The following is a 25,664-nucleotide window of genomic DNA, read 5'->3' on the forward strand; positions in this document are numbered from 1 at the left end:
TTCAATGAAACTTGCTGGTCAAGAAAGCGTCTAATTCACGGAGCTCCTTAAGTGGAGAAGGAACATCAGTGTCACATTGAAGAAACTGTTCGCTGCTCGTCTTGTGTTGCTGGACTGATGTGTGATACAGAGTAGCTAGCACAGCAGTCCTTTCTCGACGTAATCAGTTATCATGGGGCAGATCTCTGTCAAAGAACTGTGATACCGTGGTCAGACACTGAGGGTATAAAGAGATGAGAAGCAGTGCGTGCATGCTGTAACCATATGCTGCCGCTCTAGCATGATCCCCAGGCTGAGTATCTGAATAGAAGACGCGGGTCCACCCCACCACGTGCTGTGCTCCCACGTGTTCGCAGCATGTCACTAAGCAGACCTGCCTAACTGAGCAACAGTATGTCAAAAACCAGCTGCCTTAACAGGGTTCCTGCTACGCGTCTCTATGATTGTAGATATTTCTGCTAACACTGTAGTTTGGAGAAAGGATGTCTGTGGTGGAGATCTCACCCGGCATTGTAAAAAGCGGGGACTGGACTGCTCACAGCTCTCACGGGAATCTTGATTGCTACAAAAGCTCCCAGAGCCAGCCACCCTTCTCTCAGCTATTGCTGTGCCATAGGCTCACTACAGGATGTGTATTACGGATACACACACCCTCATGCACTGCCTGTAGTGTGTATACCAAGTCACAAGACTTGTTTATTCCTTAAGCAGGTCCAGTAAGAAAAATAGGATATCTTTTCATTTCCTTGTTCAGTAGAGCTGCACTGAGCATGCCCTGTCTGGGGGGAATGTGATCCTGCGGATTTATGTAACCTTGTTTTTGCCAAGTGCAGGCAGGTGCTTTCTCACTGCCTGTTTGCACCTCCACCTCACTTTCGGCAGGACTTCTGGCCACCGGCCAGCTGTCTGTGGTTCCAGGCTGTTTGGGTGACTGTGCAGGTCAGGCAGGTCAAAACTGTTGCTGGTGAACTCCGGGTAATAATAAAACGCAGTCAGAATCACTGGGATTAAGAGCAGTGAGACTCTGAGATGTGGAAGAAACAGTAAGTTGTATTTATCCCCTTACTTCATCTAATGAGGTTTTATTTGCCTGCAGCTCAGCCTGTTCTGCTGTTTTTCCACCAGGAGTCTATCTCCAGCAGGGATCAGAATCCAGCACTTGCCCATTTCACATCACCACCTCAGCTGTGGGGCTACACAACAAGGCTTTCAGGAGCAAGTATTCCTACCCCACATCACTGATCGCTTGTGATGCCAAAGCAGTAGCCCTGCTGTCACTTCTCATTACAAAAGCAGGTACTCGTTGATAATATCTGTAAAGTAAAAGTTACCTCAGAATATTATTCTGATTGTTTTCTTAGGAATAGTGACTAATTTGCTGCACCCGAACAATGCAGCCCTTATAAGGCGAAGTGCTTGTTGAGTTTGACAGGATGTTTTGCATAAGTGTTTACAAACAATCAGGAAGATTAAAAAAAAACAAAATTGACCTTTCTAATTTTACTCATGTCTGAAGTAATAGGATCCAACCTTCCAGCATTATCTGCAGGGTTCCAACCCAAACAGCTACAGTGCCACTTTGTCACAGCAGCCCACATGACTTGCCCACTACAACCTCATTTAAATTCTGCCCTGAAGCAGCCAAATGGCTACTAAATAAATGCCAATCTGCATATTTTGTCTAGTGTGGTATGTATTTAATAGTTATTATTATTTTTTTTAACACAGCAACATTTGTAGCAAAACTAGTCTGTAGCTACTTAGAGGGACAAGCATCCCTCTAAGCTCACCTAGCAATATGATAGAAAGAAATTTGTTGGGGTGTTAGGCAGCAACAGCAGCAGGAGAAAGCATACTGCAACCCACAATGGCTTCATGTGCTGTAGGAGCTCAGATATGGCTCCGTGAAACAGAGGAAGAAAGAAAACTTGCTTTGACAGGGAAATATCTCTGGAAAGTCCTCCAGGATCGCACAGGACAGACCCCTTCTGAGTCAGCCATGATTGGTGGCTGGACAAAGATGAAAGTAAGTCTATAAGTGTGCCTTCATTTACCTCTTGGGTTGCTCCAGAGTGCCATTCATCAGGCCAGCTGTCAAAATTATGCTTTACGAACTTGGTGGGAAGTCATAGCAAGATCTGAGATCTGCGATTCTTACCAGGCAATGCTTATTTCAGAATCTTGTACTCAAATGCACATTGTCACGACTGCGGAACTGGCTTTTGCCTTTGTACGCAGGTACTTCGTTACCAATAATTAATTTGACTTGTGATGACCTTGAGGAACTTCTGGGTTCAAGTCTTCTGTCTTTGATAGGAGCTGACTTTTCATATTAGTCCATCAAAGATCTGGAGCAGATGAAGACATCTCAGCACCATCTCACGTGTTCTGTCATGAGGCATCGTCTTTAGTCTGACAGAAGTGATGCTCTGTCTTCTTGGAATGTAATTAGAATGATTGCTATTATTACCTAAATTGACTGCTATTAACTGAAAAAAGCAGTAAATGATTTGTGCAGCCAGTCAGAATGTAACTGTCTCTTTATGCCTTTTAAAGCTGTCACACTGACACCAATAGTCATCAGTCATACTATTTATGTCACATACAATGTATGTATTATCATATGATAAATGCTTTCTGTTAACAAGATAAGCTACTTAAATGAGAGTATCAGTAGAATACCACACACCATGGTGATGTGTCAGGTCTCCTGACTGTCCCACACAGGTGTCTGCTGCACCACTAACAATGTTCTACAGATGGCATTGATCTGTTAACAGGTGCTGCTGAGTGACAAACCTCGCCTTTTGTCAACTGACTTACTAACATTCATGATTTTTGTCTGGTCCAGCATGTTTCAGTGACAACTTGCATTTGTTGGACTGCAAGAGATGATCTAAATCATATTTAACAGAGCTAGTGATGTCACTGTGGATGCTCTACATTCTATTCGGTCCATTAACATCCTGTTTTGGATCAAACAAATCATGGATTGTTTAACTGTAATTATGATATCTAGAAGTCAGCAGAAGGAGGACCTGGGCAAATGCAGTATTTCTACAGCAGGGCTAGAGTGGAGAAAAGACACTCTTGACTTCTCCTTAAATCAGTGTTTTGGGTGCAAGCATGGTTTCCTCTCTATGCAGACCTCAGAGAGAAAGGCAGCTTACGTTTGGAAGTCACTGCTCTCATCAGCAGCTTATGATGGTAAGAGCCTATCAGGCCACCATCTGAAGAGAGCTTCCTTCCACCTGAGTGAGATAAACAGAGTTACATAAGAATTATTTTAAGAAATTGTTAAAAGTCCTGGGGGAAAGTTGACACATCACTTTGGTCTGTCCATGCCTCAGTGTCCCAGCACTGAGCTCGTGGTTTGACAAGAAAGAAAATGCTCTCTGTTGCATGAAGATGCAAACTAGATTTAAAAATATAGATGTTATCAAGAAGATGATTTGTCTTCTGATTCTTATCTACTTTACAGTGGTGTGTTGAGCCTTATGTGAATATACGTGAATAAATGGCAGCAAAGATATCCATTCCATTTTATGTTTATTATGAAAGTGATTTTAACAAAAGTTTTATTACATGCTTCGTTTTGAGCTTTGACATAGAAAACAAAGCTATTAATATACAGAGGTAAAAGGAAGTGTATTTTCTTATAAGGTACATTTACAACAACATTTTCTACTACGAATCTGACAGTATTTTTAAAATATTGGAAAAGCCTTAGATCACAGTATTTTATTTTCTAAGTATCAAATTTTGTACAGTTATTCACTATCTTTGTTCTAAACTACCATGATACATTTCATATGGAAATAGGTGTTTGTACATAATTTACATTGATAATAAAGCTTAGAAGTCCCAGCAGCATCTACAAGGGTTTTGTTCAAAATGTCATTCCTGCCCACTATTCAGATTTAGCCAATTGGTACAGTAACCAATATTACGTATCTGGGTATTTTTTTCCAAAATCTAGTCTACCAGAAATTCCTATTTAATAGGCAGTGGGTAAGATCACGGTGAACCTAATGCAGGTAAAACTCCCACAGACCTCAGTGGCAGTTTTGCCTAGAAAAGGCTCTATGATCTGATCCAATATGTTAATTTATCACTTCCACTGCTACCTAGAGCACAGAGATACCATGCCTTTCCTTATCTTTGTGCTACATTGGGGCATAATTTCTGAATTCCCTTTTTTTCCTGAATTTTGTGTAGTTTCTTATTCTAGTAAGAACTACCACTAACTTTAAAAAACATATTCTTTGTATGTTTTGAAAATGGTAAGCACTTCAGAATGACACTTCATAGTCAATGAAGCAGTGAAAACTAGCAGGTTAAGTTGTCCCAGAAAACTCTTCCCGTGACACCAGTGTGGCTGCAGAAATAACAGTAGCAGTCATCCAGCAGAATGAATCTGACTATTGACCACACGCACACCAGTGCCCTTTAAGTACCTTTTTAATTATCTGTTGGCTATTTGCTGCTGTCAATTTGAATTAGTGGCCTTTCTAAGATATAAAACATAGAAAACAATATTTACAAAATAAATTTAATTAAAAAAAGTAACAAGAACAAACTAAAAAAAGATATTTTCACAATAATTAAAATTTACTTAAGCAAAGCCACTTCTTTCCCTAGATACTGAGAAATTCAGCTAAAGTTGAATTGCAATTGTCTGCATATCTTTAAACTTGTTATTTCTGCTTTCTGAATGAAGGTGGTTTAAATTATTACATCTACAGGTACTTCTGTACATTTTACTCTTGTATATTACACATTAAACTTTATAGATTAAAGTTTAGTGATGAAACAATAAATAAATGAAATAACAAACTGGAATTGTACATAGTCAGGTACTCAGATAACATATTTTTTCCGTAAGAGTTTATTTCCCAGTTTGTTTCTATTCAGATGAAAACTGTTATGACAAAACATGAGACTTTTCTCCAAACTGAAGTTGGATACTGACGAATAAGTTTCTGTTACCTTACAGAATTCCATAAATTCTTAATGGAGACAAAAGTCTTTTTTTTCTTTCCGCAAGTGCTTACAACAGTCTCTCATCCTAGAAAACTATTTCATTAACGTCTCAAAGTATTGAGAGTCTACAGAACTTCTCCAATCACTACCATTCCTGTCAAACAGTGGTTTTAAACTACAGAAAAAAAAATGCAACTACTCAAAATAATGACACAGGTACACATACCAGCATGTTGCTCACTCCCACCATGCAAAAAATGGAAAATCCAGGCTCCTGAGATGGCTGAGAAATTTGCCACTGAATTTAGTTATTGAATATTTCACTCCAGTTCGTTTTTTAAGAGCACTTAAAGGTATTTAGAGTCCAGACACAAGTACTCTCACAGGCCTGTTAGGTTTTGCTGTCCAAGAGCAGGCAGTAGTTCCTTAGAAGAACCCTACCACAGCTTTAGCTCCTGAAGATTAGAACTGGGTTGTTTAGAGATAGGACTAATCTGACAAATTTGAATCTGTTGGGCACACTAACAAGGGGGCCTGGAGTGGAGGGTTAACTTTCTTATTTCAATGTTTAATGCATAGAAGCATGTTTCTTGTTCATGTGGCATCTGTTCTTTCTATGTATAGATGGAGGACTACAGCTGAGCTCTGCTCCTTCAAAACCATCTGGCAAATCAAAATGCAGCCTTTGAAAACTGCAGCCAAACGTCTTTATTTAAGCTAGTCTAAAACTAATCTAAAGTAAATTAAAATGAGCTTACTAAGATAAGCCTACTTAAAACTAATGCAAAAGTGATGTATAGGAAGGATCAGTCTAAATCTTCAGTACATCCAACACTGTGGTTTAATTTTACTGCATGGAGGAAGCATAAGAAAATAAATTTCTTATGAAAAGTTGGTCATTAGGTAAAATTCTACTAAATAATGAGGAAGGAAAGCAGGCAGAAAAATGGGCTGAAAGTTATTGAAGTCTTCTTTCAGTCCAGTTTTGGTGACCTAAATCTTGAGGCAGAATAAATCTTGCTATCGCAGGCAAGATACAAGTAGCAATCTTCTACTGAGCAGAGAATCATGGTGCTTCCTGTACTGAAATGACACACGGGAACACCCTGCCCACAGCAATCACTAACAAGCACTTTCAAGGCATGACTTAGGGCTTGATTAGCAATTTCTGATTGTTGCAATCTCCTGGATTACAGCAGGTGTGCAGGCTGTTATTTGAGGAGAATGCCTAGGTAAGATTCATCATCACCTCACTAAAAATAAGTGCAATGTTTAAAGCAGGAAGAGAGGCTTGAAATGTTAAGTGCTACAGGTGCAGCTTTTAAGTGTATAGGCATTTGCAAATTGAAAATAAGAAGCTTGGTTTGTTTGTGATGTGGAATTGTGTAATCTCAAATGGGTACTTCTTCAGCCATCCTGCAGTGAAACAAACATGTTGTTGCACATGGCCTGTACACAACGTGGCATTTGTGACAGTAGATGCAGGTCTGTATTTATTGAACGTGTTTAAATGCAATATTTCACATTTAGGCTAAAAGCCAAAATTTGCTATTCTGCCATGCACCGATTCATTTCATGAAGCTCTTTGTCTTAAAGCAGGCAATCTTCCTCCTGGTGTTTTTTGATTCCCAACTTTGTCTAAGTCATTCCTTGTTATTGCATAGTAACAATATGCTCTCTGGCTTTCACTCTGTAGAGTGAAAGATAGAAACAAAAGAAGAGCTCAGCTCACCTTCTGTTTGGTGAATACCAGTTTCTTTAACTGTCAAGGATGAAAAACCCTTGTGCCCTTTGGAAATTAGTAAGATATTTTTAAATGAGATTTGTCAAAACATTTCTTTTAGAGCTCATGCAAAAAATATATGCTGTCATAAACATCAGCTGAAATGGGTTCAGACACTCCTATATACCACTTGTCGTTACTTTTTTCATGAGAAATTTGCACATCCGATGGCTCTTCTATGCAGAGCTGCAAGCATTCAAACTTGGCTCATTTTCTAAATATATCACATATGAAACTCCTATCTATTCACAGGCATTTCACTGTATATTTTTGAAGGCCAAATTGTTATTTCTTTCACAGCAACACAAAGTCTGCATTTGCTCCAGAAGTCACTAAGAGCCCTGTCCTGACTGTGGAATCCCTGCCCTGCCGTGGTTCTAGGGAGCATGAGCTCATGTGTACCTCTGAGGCTGCCTGAATCAGACAAAATACAATTAGACATTTGTCTAATGTGGTTGAAAGTCAGCCAGAGTTGTACCAGAGCAAACTGAAGACAGTCCTTTACGTATTCACTGGTCACAACTGCACCAAGGTCCCACTAACAGTGGCCACGACCAAGACAAGTCTGTGCCATAGTCTCTATCTGGCAATGGATTCCTCATGGAAAACGTTATGGTGCTGCCAGTAGTCTATGGACCTTTAAGACAATTACCTTCAGCTCTTTTCTAAAGAGGAAACTTGGCCTGCATGACAACTGTGGCATTATGCCTACAATCATGGGTTGCTAAGCAGAAGTTTAGCAGGGATTTTACAAAACTCACTGCACAGCATCAGGTTTCCAAAGCTCACTTACTGAAGCCAACAATAATACGGATCACTGTTCACTGTTCAACAAATGAAGAAGTTACCTTTCTTCATAAATTTAGTTATCTTTGTTTAGAATTCTGAACAATTCCCAAGTATCTTTCAGCAGCACGTCTTAAATTCTGACCAGTTCTAATCACTCTGGATAGACCTATCAGACTTTGAGGTATTGTTTGGTTGAAATAGTTTCTTCGCTATGGCCTTACACATGATTATCTAAAAAGATTTTTGTTATTTTTAGGATTTATATTTTTTTCTACAAATTACTTCTGTTAAGGGAAAAACATACACATAATTTCTTTCATTTTGGGCATGCACTGAATCTGGTACTGACATGGTCTCCTTCAAATATCCACCTTTAGTAATCCATCACGAATATTTAAGAAAAGTAATTGCAACATCCTCACAAAACAAACAAACCAACAAAAAAAAAACAACAGAAAAAAACACAGCTTTTAGAAGAGGACATTTCTGACTTTTATGGAGCTGTTCCATTTGAAAACAAAGGTTAATATATAAATATATAGAGATTAAAGAGAATGTTATTCAAAGACCTACAATCCATGAAATAAAAGGAATTAGACTAAGCTGAAACTGTTCAGGCACAGAAAGAAGAAAATTATGGTCTTCAACAGAGAAGGAAAGAAGGCAAATAAAAATACAAGATGGCCAAGTAGAAAAACACAACTGAATATTTAATGTGTCTCTTAGAAATGATCTAGCCAAAGCCAACTCAAAGCCAACAGAAAACAACTTTGTAAATTTAAACAGCACTAGCTCAAAGACAAAAAAAGTGTAAGAAGTACAAGGAGTTAGCCTTATCTACCCTTAATGCTTTCTTCAAGAGCATCCAAAGGTATTTTAAACTACAATATGCATAATTATATAATTATATGGAAAAAATGGTGTGTCTTTCTGAAAGGATGTTGGCATGACAGTTAATTTATGCACATCATAATCTTGTGGGATCAGAAGGGAAATGATACAAAAGAGGAAGGGACTTAAAAATAAAGAAGCTGAAATGCCAATAAAAATAGCTACTCTCTCACTGAATTCTGTGATTCTGTGAAATTAGCCCTTGTGCCAGAAAACAGGAGGAAACATGGGATTTACCATCATCTTAGACCCCAGGTACTCATCACACTGTGAGGAGGACCTGACCACAAGGTTAATGCTCTATTACAGACTGCACAGTCCCAGCAGTTGATGGGCACAGTGACTCCAAGCCTCTGATTGCAGGACTCGTCCTCCAACCCATCAAACTGGGCTGCAAAACTGTGTTCCTGCACTGTTCTTTTGCAGTTTGGGCCTATGGCAGAGGTATGTCCCCAGCATTTTAGAGATGGCAGATCTAAAAAAAAAAAAAAATCCTCCTTGGTGAGCTCCTCACAAGTGTGCTGTCCTCAGGTTTAACTGTTTGTCTGCTGTGTGGGTCGCCCAAGGAAGAGACAATAACTGCCCCCCTTCCTGGACAGCAGTCACATCTAAACTGCTGCTATTTTTCTTGGAATAATGTACTAAAAGAGAATGCCCAAAAGTAAACCATTATCCTGTGTTATAAAACTCCAGAAGGGTTTGTGTTAATAGAAGTGACAAGCACTTGGAGAAGTCATTGGATCATCTAAGCAAAGTTACAAATAGATATAAGTAAATAGTGTGTGTGGGGGTAAAGATTTAAGCATGAATAATATTTACAGTATCTAAAGATAACATTACTAATGTACCCACAAATAGAAGTATATATTTATATATTTATATATTGTACTCATTTAGATGCTCTATTAACGGAAAGAAAAACAGACTACCAGTTTTATTGGTGTTGCTCCTTTCTCATCTGTTCTATTATAACTGCCTCCAAAGGGACCAACTGATGGATAGAATTCCATAGCTCAATCCATTTCAGTGCAGTAATGTACAGTGGCAAACCTCTGAAGAAGTTTAGAAGAGGAGAGATGAAAACATAAGCACAGGGGACTTAATTTGTACAGAATTCATAAAACAAAATTATACATCTGATTCTTTTTTTTTTTTTTCCTCCTTTTTCTTCCCTTTTGATTTCTATTTGGTCAGAGGTTCCACTAAGCCACAAATGAGAAGTAACAAAATTTAAATTGTTTTGTTTTTTTCTAAACTTCAAGTGCAATTCAAAATCCAAATCTTATTCCTACTACATACCTCATACTACAATAGAACCTACTGGTAGGTAGTTTCATCAGATTTGAATAGATGCCTTCTTTGCTTTGCAGAAAATTATTTTTTATGGAAAATAAAAAAAGCGGAAAGAATATTTTTACATAATGTAGTTTCAAATGGAAAGTGAAGATACACAAGTGCAGACACAAATTTGGATCTTCAAATAGATGCACTCAAGGATCCACAATACTTTTTCTGTAGTAAAGATTTCACTCAGAACATTGGTGTTTAATGATTATAAAACATTATAGGTATTCTTCAATATACAACTGAAAATAAAGACTGCAGAAAAGAGCCTTTAAATTACCAAATGTTTCTACTACGGAGGAAAGACAGTATTCAACAGGAATGCAAAATAACCTCAAACTGAATACCACTATTTATACGGTCGTAGAAATCTGGAAACTTTTGATCGCAATAGTTTTATAAATGATCTTGGAAACATCTCTTTTGACTCTTGTGCTGTGTACTTGAAATAGTTTTGTGGATGTGCCAGTACGTCAAAGAGAGCTTTAATCAGTTTCTTGTCCTGTGGGAGACAACATACATATTATATAAAAATACTGTTGGGATTTAGTTTATGCTCATCCATCGTAATTAATGAACAACAGTCAGCTTTTTTCTTTTGGTAGAACTTGATTCTGGCTAAAGCAATGTAAGTAAAGTGTTGGTGTGGGGTTTTATACTGATGAATTTATCTACTGTGTTTTCAGGTTTTTTTTCTTCTTTTTTCCTTTCTTTTTTTTCCCCCTGCAATTTCTGTTCCTGGAAGATACTGAATCGAGAGTGCAGCAGTTGGGTTAACCACAAACTGGCTGTAGAAGTCAGGCATTAGTATGGCAAGCTGCCTTTTTCGGTCCTTCCAGCCTCTTTAATGCTGTTGCTCAGGACCTTCCTTCCAAAAGAAAGAAAGAAGGCTGGTCTTCAGCAACCCTGATCTCTTTAAGGAACCTCTCCTGTATTTTGGTAAAGCCTTGTTTCAGGGAATCAGCTGAGCCTGTGCCTGAAACCTGAGTGACCTGAAAGATCAAGTGAGTGAATACTCAGAGGGTTGAGACAGGGACAGCCAGGAGAGCTGGCTCTAAGCCTTACATTTAGCAGGTTAAAATTTGCTTTTTGAGCAGTTTTTTACATACATATATATTTAAGTTTAAATTAATTAGATGTTATATGTTGCAACACAGCAGCCTTTCTCTGCAGTTCTCTCCTTTTGAAAAACATTTATCTTGCCTTTTGAAAATCCTTTCACAAACAGCCTACAACGCTACATTATGGTTATATCTTGTTAAGGCAGGATAGTAGTTTAGGTAATTTTTAATGCATAGGAAATTCTAATTTATTGTTGTAAAAACTAATTTAAACATATGTCATACTGAGGCTGAAGAAGACTCTTTGAACAATAGGTTATTTATTTTTATGACATACAATCCCGTTAGCATATGTTTCATTTAGTTCTTGCTTCAGGAAAGGATGTAGATGTGTGCCTAGCCCAACTGAACTACTAATTTTGTTTTACTTCAAATACCAGCATAAGACTCTGAAAAGAAAGAATCTCATTTGGTATCACAGTGGATTAAATATCACAATCCTTGAGGGTAATGAGAGCTACCTTGGAAAAATATTCGGTAAAAGGAATCCTTGGTTAGCCTCAGATAAGAAAAATTTTCATACCTTTAGAATTTCTTGATGATTTTCTGATGCATATAATCGTCCATCCCGAACAATATCTTCTATTAGTTGTTGGTAATCCTCTGAAAAATAAAGATCAGTGAGTGACTGTGATATCCTTTGGGAGGATAACAGACAGATAGGCACTTATTATCTAGACTTCCTCTTAGAGACAAAGATGAGAAATTGAGTATCCAGTCCATTATTCAGTGATCGTCTTCCTGCTGTGGTCTAATCTAATCACAGTAAAATGTAGAATTCTGTACTGAACAATAACTTTCAATTCTCTGTGTAAATATTGACTTACCCTCAGAAAGCTACTCCCTCCACATAATAGTGCTTTATTATCTACATTTTATAAATGAAGAAACAAGACGACAGATATGAAATAGCTGTCAAATGCTACATACAACACAGACAGCTGCCAGAGGTATCATGAAAAAGTCTTAATTTTGTTAAAACAGAAATCATCCCAAAGTCCAAAATATACAGTTTAATGCATATTTCTATATGATGAGCTAGAATGGTCTGAAACATGTTGGATTTATGGAAGTGGCTACTTAAAGGGGATTTCCTTTGGCATCCTTGCTTTTCTCTGTTGAACTTGCGATGTTATTAATTTATACTTTTAATGACTGTGTTGATTATCAGTAGGGCTTGATGAAGGGTCTTCCTGAAATGTACAGCAATTAATAGTTTTCTCATTACGCATATGATAAATGACCATTAAAGAGAGTCTCACTGAATTCCATGTAAGTTTAAAGAATTCTGTGTAACTTGCCATCTGTCTTTCAAACATTAGGAAAAAAAATAAATATAAAATCAGGTATCATTTAAAACCAGTCATAAAGAATTTGAAAGTAATGGACAGAAAAAGTTACATGAAGTTTTGTCTTCATTCTTCTCTCCCTGTCATCACATGATGGACAGATTCTGAAGGCCAATGTTCTGCATTTCACATACAACACAAAGATGAAAAACAATCCCACTCTCACCATCATATGTCACATATGGGACTTGAAATCCTTTGCCACTGTTGCCTTCATTTGACTTGAACTGAATCCATAGCTTCCTTGATCTTGAAGTAAATGCAATAGGTCTCTCATAAGTCTGACACGTTTCGTATGTAGTAATTGAAGTAGGAGAAGCTAGGAAATATTAAATACATAAATTTTATAAAGATAATTTCAAAGTCAGAAATATCAAATTGACAAAACACTTCTCAGTTTACATATGCCTGTCAGCTTAATGGTTTTTTTTGTTTGTTTGTTTTGTGACAGAAGGCATGTACTCTTTTATCTGCCAAAGAGAAGAAGGAAATTTTTCAACAAAGGTAATAAGAATCCATCTCCTCTGTCCCAAGACAAGTTCATTTCTAACATTTACAAAATTAGTATCAATATTACTCACTCTATGTACTACTGACCTCAGATAGACCAGAACAAGTCAGCTGCACCCCAGGCAGATGTGATAAGCAGCTCCAAGAACTCCCAGTTTGGGGAATTAATCTGATAGCAATAAGCAGTTACCCTCTGAAGAAGAGATAATGTGAGTGTGCCCAGGCCAGTGCTGTGCTACACTGTGCAAACCCCATGGCTGCAGGAACACCTCAGCCAGAGCACAGAATGAAGAGAAGCTTACAGGCAGTTCTCACTTGGCACAGCTGATCACACCACCTGCCTGGCCTTGCCTTTATCTAACAGTGCAGCAGTAAGTTCTCATAAGGATACTGTTTTTGTTTGACAGTAGAAATGAAATTCAGGAATCACAAAACATAGAATAGCTTAGGTTGGAAGGGACCTTTAAAGATCTTGTTCCAGTCCCCTTGCCATGGACAGGATTGTCACCCATCAGATCAGGCTGCCCAGAGCCCCATCCAATCTGGTCTTGAATGCCTCCAGGTATGGGGCATCTGCAGCTTCTCTGGTCAACCTGTTCCAGTGCCTCACTACACTCTTGAGTAAAGAATTTCTTCCTAATATCCAGCCTAAATCTCCCTTCTCTTATTTTCAAGCCATTCCACCTGGTCCTATCACTATCAGACTGTAAAAAGTCAGTCCCTCTCCTGCTTATAAGTTCCCTTTATGTACTGGATGGCTGCAATGAGTTTTCCATAGAGCCTTCTCCTCTTCAAACTAAACAAACCCAGCTCTCACAGCTTTTCTTCAGAGAAGAGGTGCTTCAGTTCTTGGAGCATCTTTGTGGCTCTATTCTGAACCCGCTCCAACAGCTCTACATCTTTGTTGTGCTGGAGGCCCCAGATGTGGACACAATACTCCAGATGAGGCCTTACAAGGTGCAGAGTAGAGGGGGACAATCACCTCCCGTGCCCTCCTGGCAACCCCTCTTTTGATGCAGCCCAGGATACAGTAGGCCTTCTGTGCCTCAAGGCATACTGCTGGCTCATGTCCAGTTCTTGTCCACTAAGACCCTCAAGTCCTTCTTTGCAGGGTTACTCTCAATGAGTTCTTCTCCCAGTTGGTACACACTACTGGTATTGCCCACCTAAGTGCAACACCTTGCACTTGGCCTTGTTGAATCTCATTAGGTTCACGTGGGCCAACTTTTCAAGCCTGTACAGGTCCATCTGGATGGAATCCCTTCCTTCTATTGTGTCAACTACATTACTCAGCTTGGTGTCATCAACGAACTTGCTGAGAGTGAACTCGATCCCACTGTCGATGTCATTGATAAAGTTGTTGAAGAGCACTGGTCTGAAGACAGATCGCTGGGGGACAACACTTGTGACCAACCTCCACCAGGACATAGAGCCATTTACCACAAATGGCTGTGACCATCCAACCAATTATTTATCCACTCAATAAACCAGCCTTCAGTCCGTATCTCTCCAATCTAGAGATAAGGATGTGGTGTGGGACCACATCAGAAGCCTTGTGCAAGTCCAGATAGATGACATCAGTTGCCCTTTCTTTGAAGGAATGACTGATGCTGTCTCTCCATCATGGAACACGACCAGATTTGCCGTTGGTGAAGCCATGCTGGTTGTGTCAGATCCTCCTGTCATCTTGCATATGCTTTAGGATCTCTTCCAGGAGGATCTGCTCCATGATCTTCCCAGGTACTGAGGTGAGACTCACTGGCCTGTAGTTCCCCATGTCTTCCTTTCTTACAAAAGATGTTAACCTTAAAAGTGATGTTTCCCTTTTTCCAGTTAGCAGAGACTGTGCCTGACAGCTATGACTTTTCAAATATGATAGAGAGTGACTTGGCAATCACATAAACAAGTTTCTTCAGGACCCTGAGATGCACTTCATTTGGCCTCATAAGAAAATCCCATAACAGTTGAATGAAGAAAAGTGGAAAATCTCTTCTGTGCACAGGGTATACCCAGTATGCTGTGTGAATCACAGGCCCATTTGATGCTACAGCACTTAGGGTTCCTACCATGTAAAGATCTATACAACTTCAATAAATAGCGTTTAAAATGCTATCTTACAGAGACTGAGTGCTTTTTTACTGGGATCATAATGGACCAGGACCAACCACTGTAGAACACCTGGCTGTAGGTTTGCAAAGAAAATACCAATTATCTATACTGAAATAGAGCTGATAATTTGGGAACCAAACACAATTGTGCAGAGTTAAGGTGACAAGCAAAGCTATCAGATTACTGAATAAATTTCACAAACCTGCTTACTTTCTGTTTATGTTGCCCGTGTAACTTGGGCTGAACACATAAACAGCATGCTCAGCAACCAGAAAGTCAGGACAACCACTGGAGGACTGTGAGCATAACTTTAACCTGCTCTGTGCAAATACTTCCACAGAGCTGGAGCTTGCCCACATCTGCCTGTGTGTGCATAAGTGATATGACTGGGTGGCAAGTGTGTATCAGGGAGAAGCCCAGCTTAACATAACCACGCCAGCGAAAACATGCTGTATTATTCATACATACTATTGTGGTTGAGTCCATTCTTAAACTACAAGTAAGGGGATCCAACAGTAACTCTGGAACTGCGATCAGTTTTTTCACTGTTTTCACTGTATGCTGACTTTCCATAAAGTGTAATAAATATTTGTAAGGACTACTTATGTGATGCCAAACATATAGTAATTGCAAATCACGTATCTGAAAAACTCCCCTCATTTTTCAGTGCTGATATTGTGGTACTGTTGTTGGTTCTCAAGTGAAAGCCAAATATTTCCCTGGTTTTAGTTACTGCTGGAACCACAGCTTGGGATTAGGACAACTAATTTGTTCTGCTACACTGTTTTGCTTTTAAAAAACAAATCTATACAGAAGTATTTTTATTTTATCTACAGTGAGCAGGTTTCTTTTAATACTCATCTGATATATACAACTGTTAACACAAGCCCTCAAGGATAAAAAAAAAAGTAACGAAAATTGTTTTAGCAAGTGAAATATGCTGTTTTATCAAGCAAAATACACTATTTAAACAAAGTTCCATATCAACAATTGCCTTTCAGGTTTGGTGCTTCTTGCAAATTTAACAACAGATCAATAGAAGCTGTTTGCCTATAAAGGACGGCAGGAGAAGTATATCATAATGGTGTCTTAGCTTCAGGAGTAATCAAAGAAAGAATACAATACCCACTCCACATAAAGTTGGGAAAACTTGGATTTCTTGAAGGTGTCAGGTGTACCTACCCTGTGCCATGGCAAAGATTTAGCAATAATTGCAGCATTTACTCACAAAGGATAAGTAAGATATCTCTTCTAGTCTAACTTAGCATTACTGCATTAACTTCTAGAATGGCAGTGATTTATCCCACATGATAATTGGGCTAGACAAAAGCCCATTAACTGCTTTGTGATTCAGCCAAGACTCTTGAATAATTGATATGTTAATTGTTATTGGTACAGTGTTCTGTTTTAACCTGTTGTGCCAGTTCATTCAACAGTCCTTTTAAAAACACTGAAAGTTGAGGACAATCATCCCTTCATTACGAACTTCCCACTCAGACTGTTTGCAATAAATATTTATATAACCCGTGTCTGACAACTTACCACTTTTTCTCATTACTAAAACATCACCACATTCATCTTCTATTGGGAGAAATATCTCAGGCACAACAATGAGTATTCTCCTCTTTGGGGGTGGATTTATATTCCAAATGCATTCAACGTTAGCTGGGTAGTCTCCGGGATAGTTGGGTGACTCAATATAGCCAGTATAATCACCAAGTTCTCCTCCACAGTGCTGGTCTGTGCAGGAACATAAATTAGCATTTGTGTTAGCTGATGAGCTAATTTGAGCTGTTTTTCTAATCTGTCAAGAGCAAGCCTAAACTTCTCCTCACAGGTTTAGAAATGGATACATTCTTCAGCTGCTTCTTTGTTTATCAATGAAGGCCCTTAAAGCAATAGTCAACCTACAGAGATGATTGCAACTGATTTGCAAAACCTTAATCTCCAGTGCGTAAGGTAACTCTCCATTCAGCTTTGACATTTGATTAAGAAACCAACAGGTAAGTAAACAGGATCTCATTGTGGAGGCACTCATGCAGTGGTTACCACTGGGGCCATGCTGACATCTAAGTTTTCTGACTGAACTTCATGTGCTTTTTAACCTGGTTTAGGTGAATGCGTGTGATCATCCTAATAGGTAACCTTATTTCGATAATAGATTTACTTTGCTTTGTTTAAAGTGAAACAACTTATTAAAAAATCTTTATTGATACATTTAAGTTTTATTTTCTGAGCTTTCAAAATTCCTATTGAATTTGCCGCAAGTGTGATTCACTAAGTTATTTAACTTGATCTTTTCAGGCCTACACAACTGTGTAAAACTAGATATACATTTAAATATTTTGCTTCATCAAAAAATTCTGCAAGGTCAGAAGCTGGACTGAAAACAGAAAATATCTAAGCCAGCAAAGTGACATAAGTGGTTTTACTTTATTGGAAAATTATCAAACTTCTTCAAATTCTTTAAGAATAATTAATTTACTCAAATTACATTAGAAATTATGATTTAATAAGAATAAAAACTTATGGCAGCTGTACACACGAATATTTGATATGACATTACCTAACTATTATAGAGAACTTCTCTTAAATTTGCATGGTTGGGATGACAAAAATCTTTTGTCTAAAAGAAACAGTAACTCACAAAAGATCAAATACAACTACATAGGAATCCTTGGAGATGTTTAAAATGGTAATTTAAGACAGAAGGCTGAGTACTGCAAAAAAGCCTATGACTTATGACTTCAATGTCATAAGTAATTATCTGGCATTTGCAGTATGCATGACTGTATCTCCTAGCATTTTATAACAACTAGCAGCAGTTACTCTGATAGAAGATATTGTGCTCTACAGAGATAGAAATATGCAACACTGCAAAACTTCCAGGATTTGGGAATTTGAAAGCTCAAGAGTTTTAACTTGTAGCTGGCACTCTATAAAATTACATTAATGCTAAAACAATTAAATGGATCAAGTGATAGTTTTCCAGGTTTTGTTCTCATTGCTTTCAGTTTTTACTGTTCCATGTGGCAGCAGATATATGCTAACTGGGAAATACATGATGAGAGTGCAACCTGACAAATGAATCTTCAAGCTGTGGTTCAGAAACGAAGACATGCTTCACCTCACAGCCAATATAAATGCGACTTACTTTTACAGTGTGTAACATTAGTGGAGCCATCGAAATCTGTACTTGTGTTCCCAGGGCAGGTGATACAATAGTTTTGACCAAACTCAGGCTGGTAAGTTCCTACAGGGCATCGGATACATCTGTGCGTCGTGGAGTTGTAGTAGTGTCCAGGAGAGCAATGAACTGCAAAGTATAAGCCATATTATTTTCAGAAAGAAACAATCTTCACTGCAGAGACATCTTCCCTCTACTTTGGACATAACCCATGATCCCCAAACTGCAATATAATTACTAGGCAATAAAAGGCAAAAAGGACATAAACTCACACTATTTCCAATTACAAATGACCTTCTCACTAGAATGCTCTTCTGAAGACTGATGAACTAGCAACTCATGCTGCATATGCCTCTCACTACATTTGATACAGGGGTTTCCTATGAGCTAATAAAAAATGAAAGATGATACATATCTGCCTCAACAACAAAAACGTCTTTCACAATAGCAAGAGGGGAGTTCCTGTGTTTGCCAGAATCAGCATGTAAGCCAATAAGTAAGCCAAAATAAGTTTCGGCAGATTCCTTCTACAGTGTTTGCACTGGAAGTTTTCAGTACAGGACACGCAACATGTTCCATACAGTTGCTGCCCAGCCCATTTGTAAGGAATCCTTAACTTCATATAATTTCTGTAGTATTTAGTTTTTCTAGTTTGAAAAATAAAAATAGGCAGCAATGAAAGGCTAAATCATTCTCTGATGCAGGCTGGTTTGATTTCTTGCCATGCAATGAAGCTGATTTACTTCCCAGTTGCAGAGCTAATACTATATGTGCCTGTGGTAAATTCCAAATACAATAAATTCTGTTCAGTCTCCACAACCTTGGGAGATCATGACTAGTTTACAGATTGCCTGAACATTTAATCTGATCACACACAGTGTACCTATATGCAGTGACTATGTTTGTTTTGGAGATTTTCAAAGTCTGTTAGTATCAAAGCTCACAAACAAAAGGGCAAGCAGCAGGAAAACAAGCCATGGAAAGATATGAAATTCACCTTTGGTTTCACAGTCTTGAAAAGAAACAGCACCTTCGTACTTGGTCACAAGCCCTCCACCACATGGAAAGCAGAGGGTCCTTCCTGGTTCAGGCTGATATGTACCAAGAGGACAGACTCGACAAGGTTTAAAACCATCTGATGAATAGTGTCCAGGAGAACACTGCCCTAGAAATGAAAATGATCATCTGTGTTAGTGAGCTTACTTTTCTGGCCAAAATATAAAAACAGCTCATAGTTGGCAATGTTTCTTTTACCTTAAAAAAGTAACTACAAGACAGCTGCAGATCAAATTCTAATCTTACTTGCTGCATCTGGATTGCTCCTGTAACTACTTCCTAAAAACAGGGCCAGCAATTAGAACTAGTTTCTTAATAAGCTCTTTGCTATCCATGCTTCTTTTTAAATTTTCTTTTTTAGAATGGGTCTAATAAGATGTTTTGATAATACTTTTACTGTGTCCTTCACCTGAGAATTACAAAGTACTCGGTAGGGAAAAAATGAATCTTTGTATTATATCTATGAAGCATTGTTTTTTTTTAAATATCTTCGTTTTATGATATGGAAATAGTACCTATCTGGATGGGACCAGTCTGGCATCCTGTCTGGAAAAATAGCTGACACCAGCAGCTTTCTGGGCAGCTGCAAAAACTACTGCTTGTCAGAAGTTCTTCTGCCAGAAAGTGGCCATTTGTGAAAAGCAAAGCACTTTGTTGATGAGTCTGCTGACAGATACAAGGTAGTTTCAAAACTTGCTCTCCAGGCAATTTCTGATAGGCATTTGTTTGGCTTGTTTCTTTCTAGCTAGTATACTTTACTCTTTGACAACATATCTGAGAATCAATATGTCAAGTTTTTCAACATTATGGCATTTTTACTACATATCTTCACACTACTCCAGCCAGGAGATCAGCACTTTGAGATGTGTTACGTGTTCCCTGAGATTGCCTAATAGCAATACTTTGCAATTCATTTTCCCTAAGAACTGAACAGCAGACAGAAAAAACTGGCTTGAAAACATGAAAGTTTTCAGAGCTCTAGGTGGGGTTGGGGTTTTTATAGACCCTGGTATTGGGAAATGTTGGGGGCGTCCAGCATCTTGGGTAATTGGTGCTCAGGATGGACAAGAAATCCTTAGTAAAAGCAAAGTTCAAGCAAAAGTTCCTACAAAAAATCTAACTCTTATAGACACCGTTGGGATCAGGATCTCTGGGATTTAGTCTTGCTCCCATCCCACCTGGCTGGAATATGACTGTACAAGTAGGTTGATGTGACACAGACTCAGAGACATGACACTGCTAATTTGAAGACAGTTCTGCACTTATTTTTATAGCAAAACTGATCCTCCTGGTCTGGTCCAACTGGTCACTGGACTTTAACGTGAACATAGTTAACGAATGGATGTGGGTCTGGATTTCAATGTGAAAATTAAGAATGTGTGAAATGTGGCTCACAGATATCTTTTAAAGAATAGGTATCGTTGTGTTTTCATACTGCTAAATGTTTGCTGCTTTCAGCATTAATATGCCTCAGTCCTTACCTGAGGATGTATATAGAAGTGAGCTGTTTCCTTCTTGCATTTTTAATTGAAATTACCAACAAAATATATCTGACATGATTTCCCTGAGAGAAGCCCCAAATGAATAGGCTTCTTAACTGTGTTTTGGGCTTGTGTCTGCAAGGATCACATGGAATTTAAATATCATAGCATCTTATTCACTTGCAGCTACAACAGAGTTCTATGCAACAGCTACTTGAAATCTCTTTCATATCTGCATGCGCTTCACCTGTAGAGATGAGGATTTGGATTATAGTGTATTTGTTACCACACAGACATACACTGCTCCAGAAGATACGATGTAAAAATACTATTAATTACACATGGTGAGTACATTTCTAACAAAGTCTGTTATATTAACAAAGTCATAAAAATACAGTTTTATCATATGTGCTGAAACATTTTATCCTGCTCTTGATGAAAATTTAGGGAGGTTTATGATGTCTCAAGTACATTCTTTTGCCACTTTCAGAAAAAAAGAAAAAGGGAGAGTTGATTAGAAAAAAAAGACTCTTGTGATCTGATAGCAAGCATTTCTAGAGAAATACTCTCCACAAAAATAACCAGAAGGATTTGTGTTGTGCAGAACAAAAATTTAAATGCAAGTTTTGCCAAAGGTGAAATAAAGAAACTAGTAATTGTTGTTCTACTTTGGTCAGTACACTATATCAACATTTTTTAAACTCTGATTTTATTCTTATAAGTCTATTCTTATTGGATTTTGTTCAAATAAATGTGAATATAATTAAGATGTACAGGCATTTCGAGTTTTTTTCAATGATAGCTCCTGCATACAAGATATCAGCAAAATCTACCATATGTTTGACTGGAGACACTAGACTTTTTTTTTTTTAAATTCAGTGAATGAAGAAAAACGGCAGCTTCTCAAGTGTCCTTCATTGTGTGCTCACTCTAGATATCCTTAAAGTAAGCATTAATGTAAATTATATGGACAGGTTTTAAAGTCAGAACTGGCAAAGCAGATAGGACAGATTTCTTTCCAAGAAAAAAAGCTACTAGATTTTGCTCATCTGCAGGAAATAATGTAGATAAAATAATTAACAGTGATATACCTTGAACAACTTACAATAGAAGCATTTACAAACTGAAATTTGCAGCTCTTTTCTGAAACTGGGGATTACCATCCAATTTATATATACCGATGTCAAGTCAGAGATGCTGTGTCACTTGCCAAAAGCTACAGCAAATTCATACAGCAAGACACTTGCAGTCATTACCTCTGAGCCCATGTACAGACCCTTGCAGCAGAACTATCTCAAAGTTACAACTGCTGCCAATGAAGCCAGGTAATCAGCATCCCATGCAAAAGGTTAAATCAGCAGGTTCATTACACTCACCAATACCAGCCCAAAGTAAACTATCCCTTTGGCTCGCAATATACCTGATGAGTCCTTACAAGTCGAGGTATGTCTGTTCAGATTCCATACCTGACGTGAAGTAAGGAGCTTTGCTTGACTTGCTCATTTTCATACCATAACCTTGCTGCAGCAGGTCCCACCTTGAGTTGGCCATGTCAGCATGTCAGTGAATGGAACGAGCCAAAACATTTTGCATATTGCTTGTAAGAGCACAGAGATTTCTTCTGTTACCTTTACAAGACAGAAGTGTGGATGGCTCTCCCCTCTTTTAGCCTCTACACCTCACAAGCTGTGTGGCAACACCTAATCCTTTTACAATCACATCAAACTTGCCTCCACATTCTGAAACATTCCGGGCACCCGCTACTCCCTGTCCATCATTACTTGGGCAAGGCTCACAGGTAAGTTGACCTTCTGTGTCTTGGTATGTTCCTGGTGAGCAAGGAACGCACTGATTATGTTCTCCGCTATAAAAGGTGCCCGTGCTGCAGGTAACTGAGAAAAGAAAAGAGGAATCTGCATAAGGACTTTCATTTTGATCACATCATTTTCCTATATATTGAATGTTTACAGAAGATGGGTCTTTTTAGTCCCAGTATTATCAGTGGCACTTTTGCATGCATTAGGCAAGGATTGTCACCTGATGTAAAAGAGAACCGTCTCGGATCTGCGACCAATTTACATCAGTGCAATCAAGGTCCTTCTTCTATTGTTCAACCCATTAAATGGCATTCTACTGTGCTGAAGCATTACCAGATATAGTTGTTAATAAAGTTAATGCAGTCTGCAAACAGTATACTGCAGTTTAATTAAGGCAGTTTGCATAATGTATAGGAAATGATGTGAATTTTTGGTTTAAATTATGTGCATTTATGTGTAGGTTTTATGGAAAAATACAGAAAATCTGTCTCCTGTAATCAGTTCTGGCAATTTCTCTGAGGGCAGTGTATCCCATGTAATGTTTTCTTTTTCTTGACACTCAAATAGCCCAACTGGAAGGCATTTTGAATATATGAATGAATCCATATACTCTTATAGTAACAGGTCACAATTACATTAAAGGTTTTTCTCTGCTGGATATTAGTGGTAAAAATGTATGGGCTTCTAGACACTAACAGCAGCAGCCTTTCAATAACAGCTTGTAAATCACTGTTCCTATGTGATGAAAACAGCCTCAGAAACAACTCATCAGAGGCATCTATCAGATCTGCCTTAAACTCATTTTTGGTTGTAAATGACTTGGTGTCTAAAAGCAGCTGGAAAAACAGATATGCTAATATTGAAAGTGTGACTCCAAGTGATTAGAAACCTTGCAGTGCTGAGAACTGCCACTAGTAGTTTTGCATTATCACCTTAGCACTACAGCCTAGTAACTGTGAAGAAGCTTAAAGAAATTTGAGATTTGACATAAAGTAAAAATAGATTTCTATAGACCGTTCCTTCTTTTTTTTTTTTTTTTTTAATTGGACTTTTTGAGTGTTAAAAATAAATATACGTACAGGTCACAGATTATCTGGTGATGAAGAAAGTAAGAGTGACAAATTCAAACTAAAATACACAGCATCTAGGAAAATGCTATTTCACTGTTTTACAGAACTGTAAATGTATTTTCATTAGATACTGGGAGTAACTGGGAAATAGTTGCCAACATATTGTGGCAATGTGTTTTTTGGGGTATGGCTGAACAGAATCCATTGGGACTTACCGCATTTTCCATCCTGCAGCACTTGCCCCGTACTGCAAGCTTCATGCCCTTCAGTAGCTTTAGCTGGCTTCTGAGCCACTTCATATTCTGTCCCAGAAAACTGAATGTAAAATTGCTGTTTATTAATAGATTTCCTCAATGTTTTGATTGCAGTTTGCAGCTTCTGCTCCATCCTTTTCCGAACACAGTCAATGTTACAGGTGTCTAGATGGGAAACGATAAGAAAACTAGAAGCAATTGAGATTGATGCTTAAAAGAGGTGCTTAACAAAAAGCTTAGCTTGCATTACACTATGACTCCTCTGTTTGCTTCATTGTCTTCTCCATGTACACTGCAGAAGCAGTTCACTGTATTTAAAATCAGGCTTTTTATGGGGCTAGACAGTAATACCCTGATGTCCATCAAACTGAGCTGCATGGCTTGCAAGTGGGCATAGAGCGCCCACTAATTTCATTAATAAATCTGGTTATACTGAGTGCACAAGGAGAAGGCTGCAGAAATCACCAGTCTAGACAGAAGGATCAAGATGGCACTGTGCAACAGTGCTGTACTCTGCTTTACAGAGTAGCAGTGATTAGTGCTTTGTGCACGATTAGAAGAAGGGTGGATGTCCCACTACATTGTATTTCCACATAGGTGTCCTGTGAGACACCACCACCATTTCTGAATTTTCTCAGTCCATTCAGATGATTAGGAATTCTCCCCACATTTCTGACAAAATACATAACTGACACAAAGAAAGGTGCTTTTTAGCACAATTGGCTGTTTGAACCTCCTGGCTACTGAGATAACCCTCACAGGTTAAGAAATCTGCCTTTGAAGACTGACATGTTTATAGAATTCAACCTACATTTTCTTTGACTGAATTTTATAACATGATATCCTACATCTTGAATAACTTGAAGCAATTCTTTTTCTTCCTAAAGTTTGTTACGAATACATGAATTTATCAAATGTGTGATAAAAATATTCAATTCTCAGACTGAAGTTTCAGCAACTTACATTTTGAAGGATATTTTTAGGGTTAATGTAACATAACTTCTAGTTAATCCTTACATTCTCTGTGCATCAATTAGCACTTCGGTTGTCTGAGAAAATCAGGCTAAATTAAAATACAAGACTTAGCTCCAGTCCTTGAAGGAATTTTGCTGTCGATTCAATCTTTGTTCTTTGGCTTAATTTCATACCTAATTCCTTTCAATAAAACTTGGAAACTGAGTTTGGAAAGGCTGTTGAATGAAGCTTGTGCTATAAGTTTCACATAGCAGCTTGATAAAATAGCATCAAAGAGATTCTAACAACACACTGAGGAACTGAATTATGGTTTCTCTCTGCAGACTTAGAGACCACTGACAAACCTGAAACTTCTTCTGATTTCATCTCCACTTCAAACTCTGCAGTGATATGGGACACTTCTTTTGATGGTGACTTGCGGCCCCGGCGCTTTTTCTTGGAGGAATCACACTTGAGATTCACGAAAGTCACCTGGCAGTTGTCTGTACAAGGGAATTGACCTCCTTTCATGAGAGAAACCACACAAAAAAAGAAATCAAGTAGCAAGGTAGCAAGTGACAGGCTAATGAGCAATATCTCAGCTGGGTTATTATTAATGCAGTGACAGGTTTCATAACATTTCGCATGCAGTTAGACACTTTGATCCTTTTTGTTGGTGAATGCAGGAGGCAAAAGCGCTGGTGTGGTGACGCTCAGCTGCTTAGTGTTACCTATAGTGCCTATAATTTCCTATATCTTTTCTGTGTAAGGATTAGGAAATTATTTAGAAAAATTAGGCAAGAGCTGCAATACTACATACTGTCATTTCATGGTTATACCGAGCAAGAGAGTCAGTTTTCACAAATTCATTAGAGCAGCAGGCCTGGGACTAACCCACTACAAACACAGGCCTTAAGAAACTACTAACTGGTGTTCTATCTCTTTGAGCAACCTCTTGCTCAAAAT

At 38.2% G+C, this 25,664-nt stretch overlaps 1 protein-coding gene across 10 annotated transcripts in view; it reads right to left on the minus strand.

Annotated features, from left to right (window-relative positions):
* Positions 1-3,532: 3,532 nt before the first annotated feature.
* The window catches only part of SCUBE1 (signal peptide, CUB domain and EGF like domain containing 1), a 210,023-nt gene continuing 187,891 nt past the window's right edge, over positions 3,533-25,664 (minus strand). For 5 of the 10 annotated variants that reach the window (XM_085232532.1, XM_085232490.1, XM_085232472.1 and 2 more), the window contains 9 exons: positions 25,064-25,222; positions 23,706-23,909; positions 22,334-22,495; positions 19,064-19,231; positions 18,034-18,195; positions 16,422-16,619; positions 12,427-12,579; positions 11,435-11,514; positions 3,533-10,292 (listed from right to left, as the gene is read on the minus strand). In XM_085232532.1, coding sequence (XP_085088658.1) covers positions 10,140-10,292; positions 11,435-11,514; positions 12,427-12,579; positions 16,422-16,619; positions 18,034-18,195; positions 19,064-19,231; positions 22,334-22,495; positions 23,706-23,909; positions 25,064-25,222 — 1,439 coding nt within the window. In that variant the 3' untranslated portion in view covers positions 3,533-10,139. The remainder of the gene's footprint in view (positions 10,293-11,434; positions 11,515-12,426; positions 12,580-16,421; positions 16,620-18,033; positions 18,196-19,063; positions 19,232-22,333; positions 22,496-23,705; positions 23,910-25,063; positions 25,223-25,664) is intronic. The other 5 variants (XM_085232480.1, XM_085232527.1, XM_085232506.1 and 2 more) reach the window with 2 other exon arrangements.

Source organism: Meleagris gallopavo, chromosome 1 (genome assembly GCF_905368555.1).
Source record: "Meleagris gallopavo chromosome 1, MGAL_WU_HG_1.1, whole genome shotgun sequence".
In the NCBI taxonomy this organism is placed as follows: Eukaryota; Metazoa; Chordata; class Aves; order Galliformes; family Phasianidae; genus Meleagris; species Meleagris gallopavo.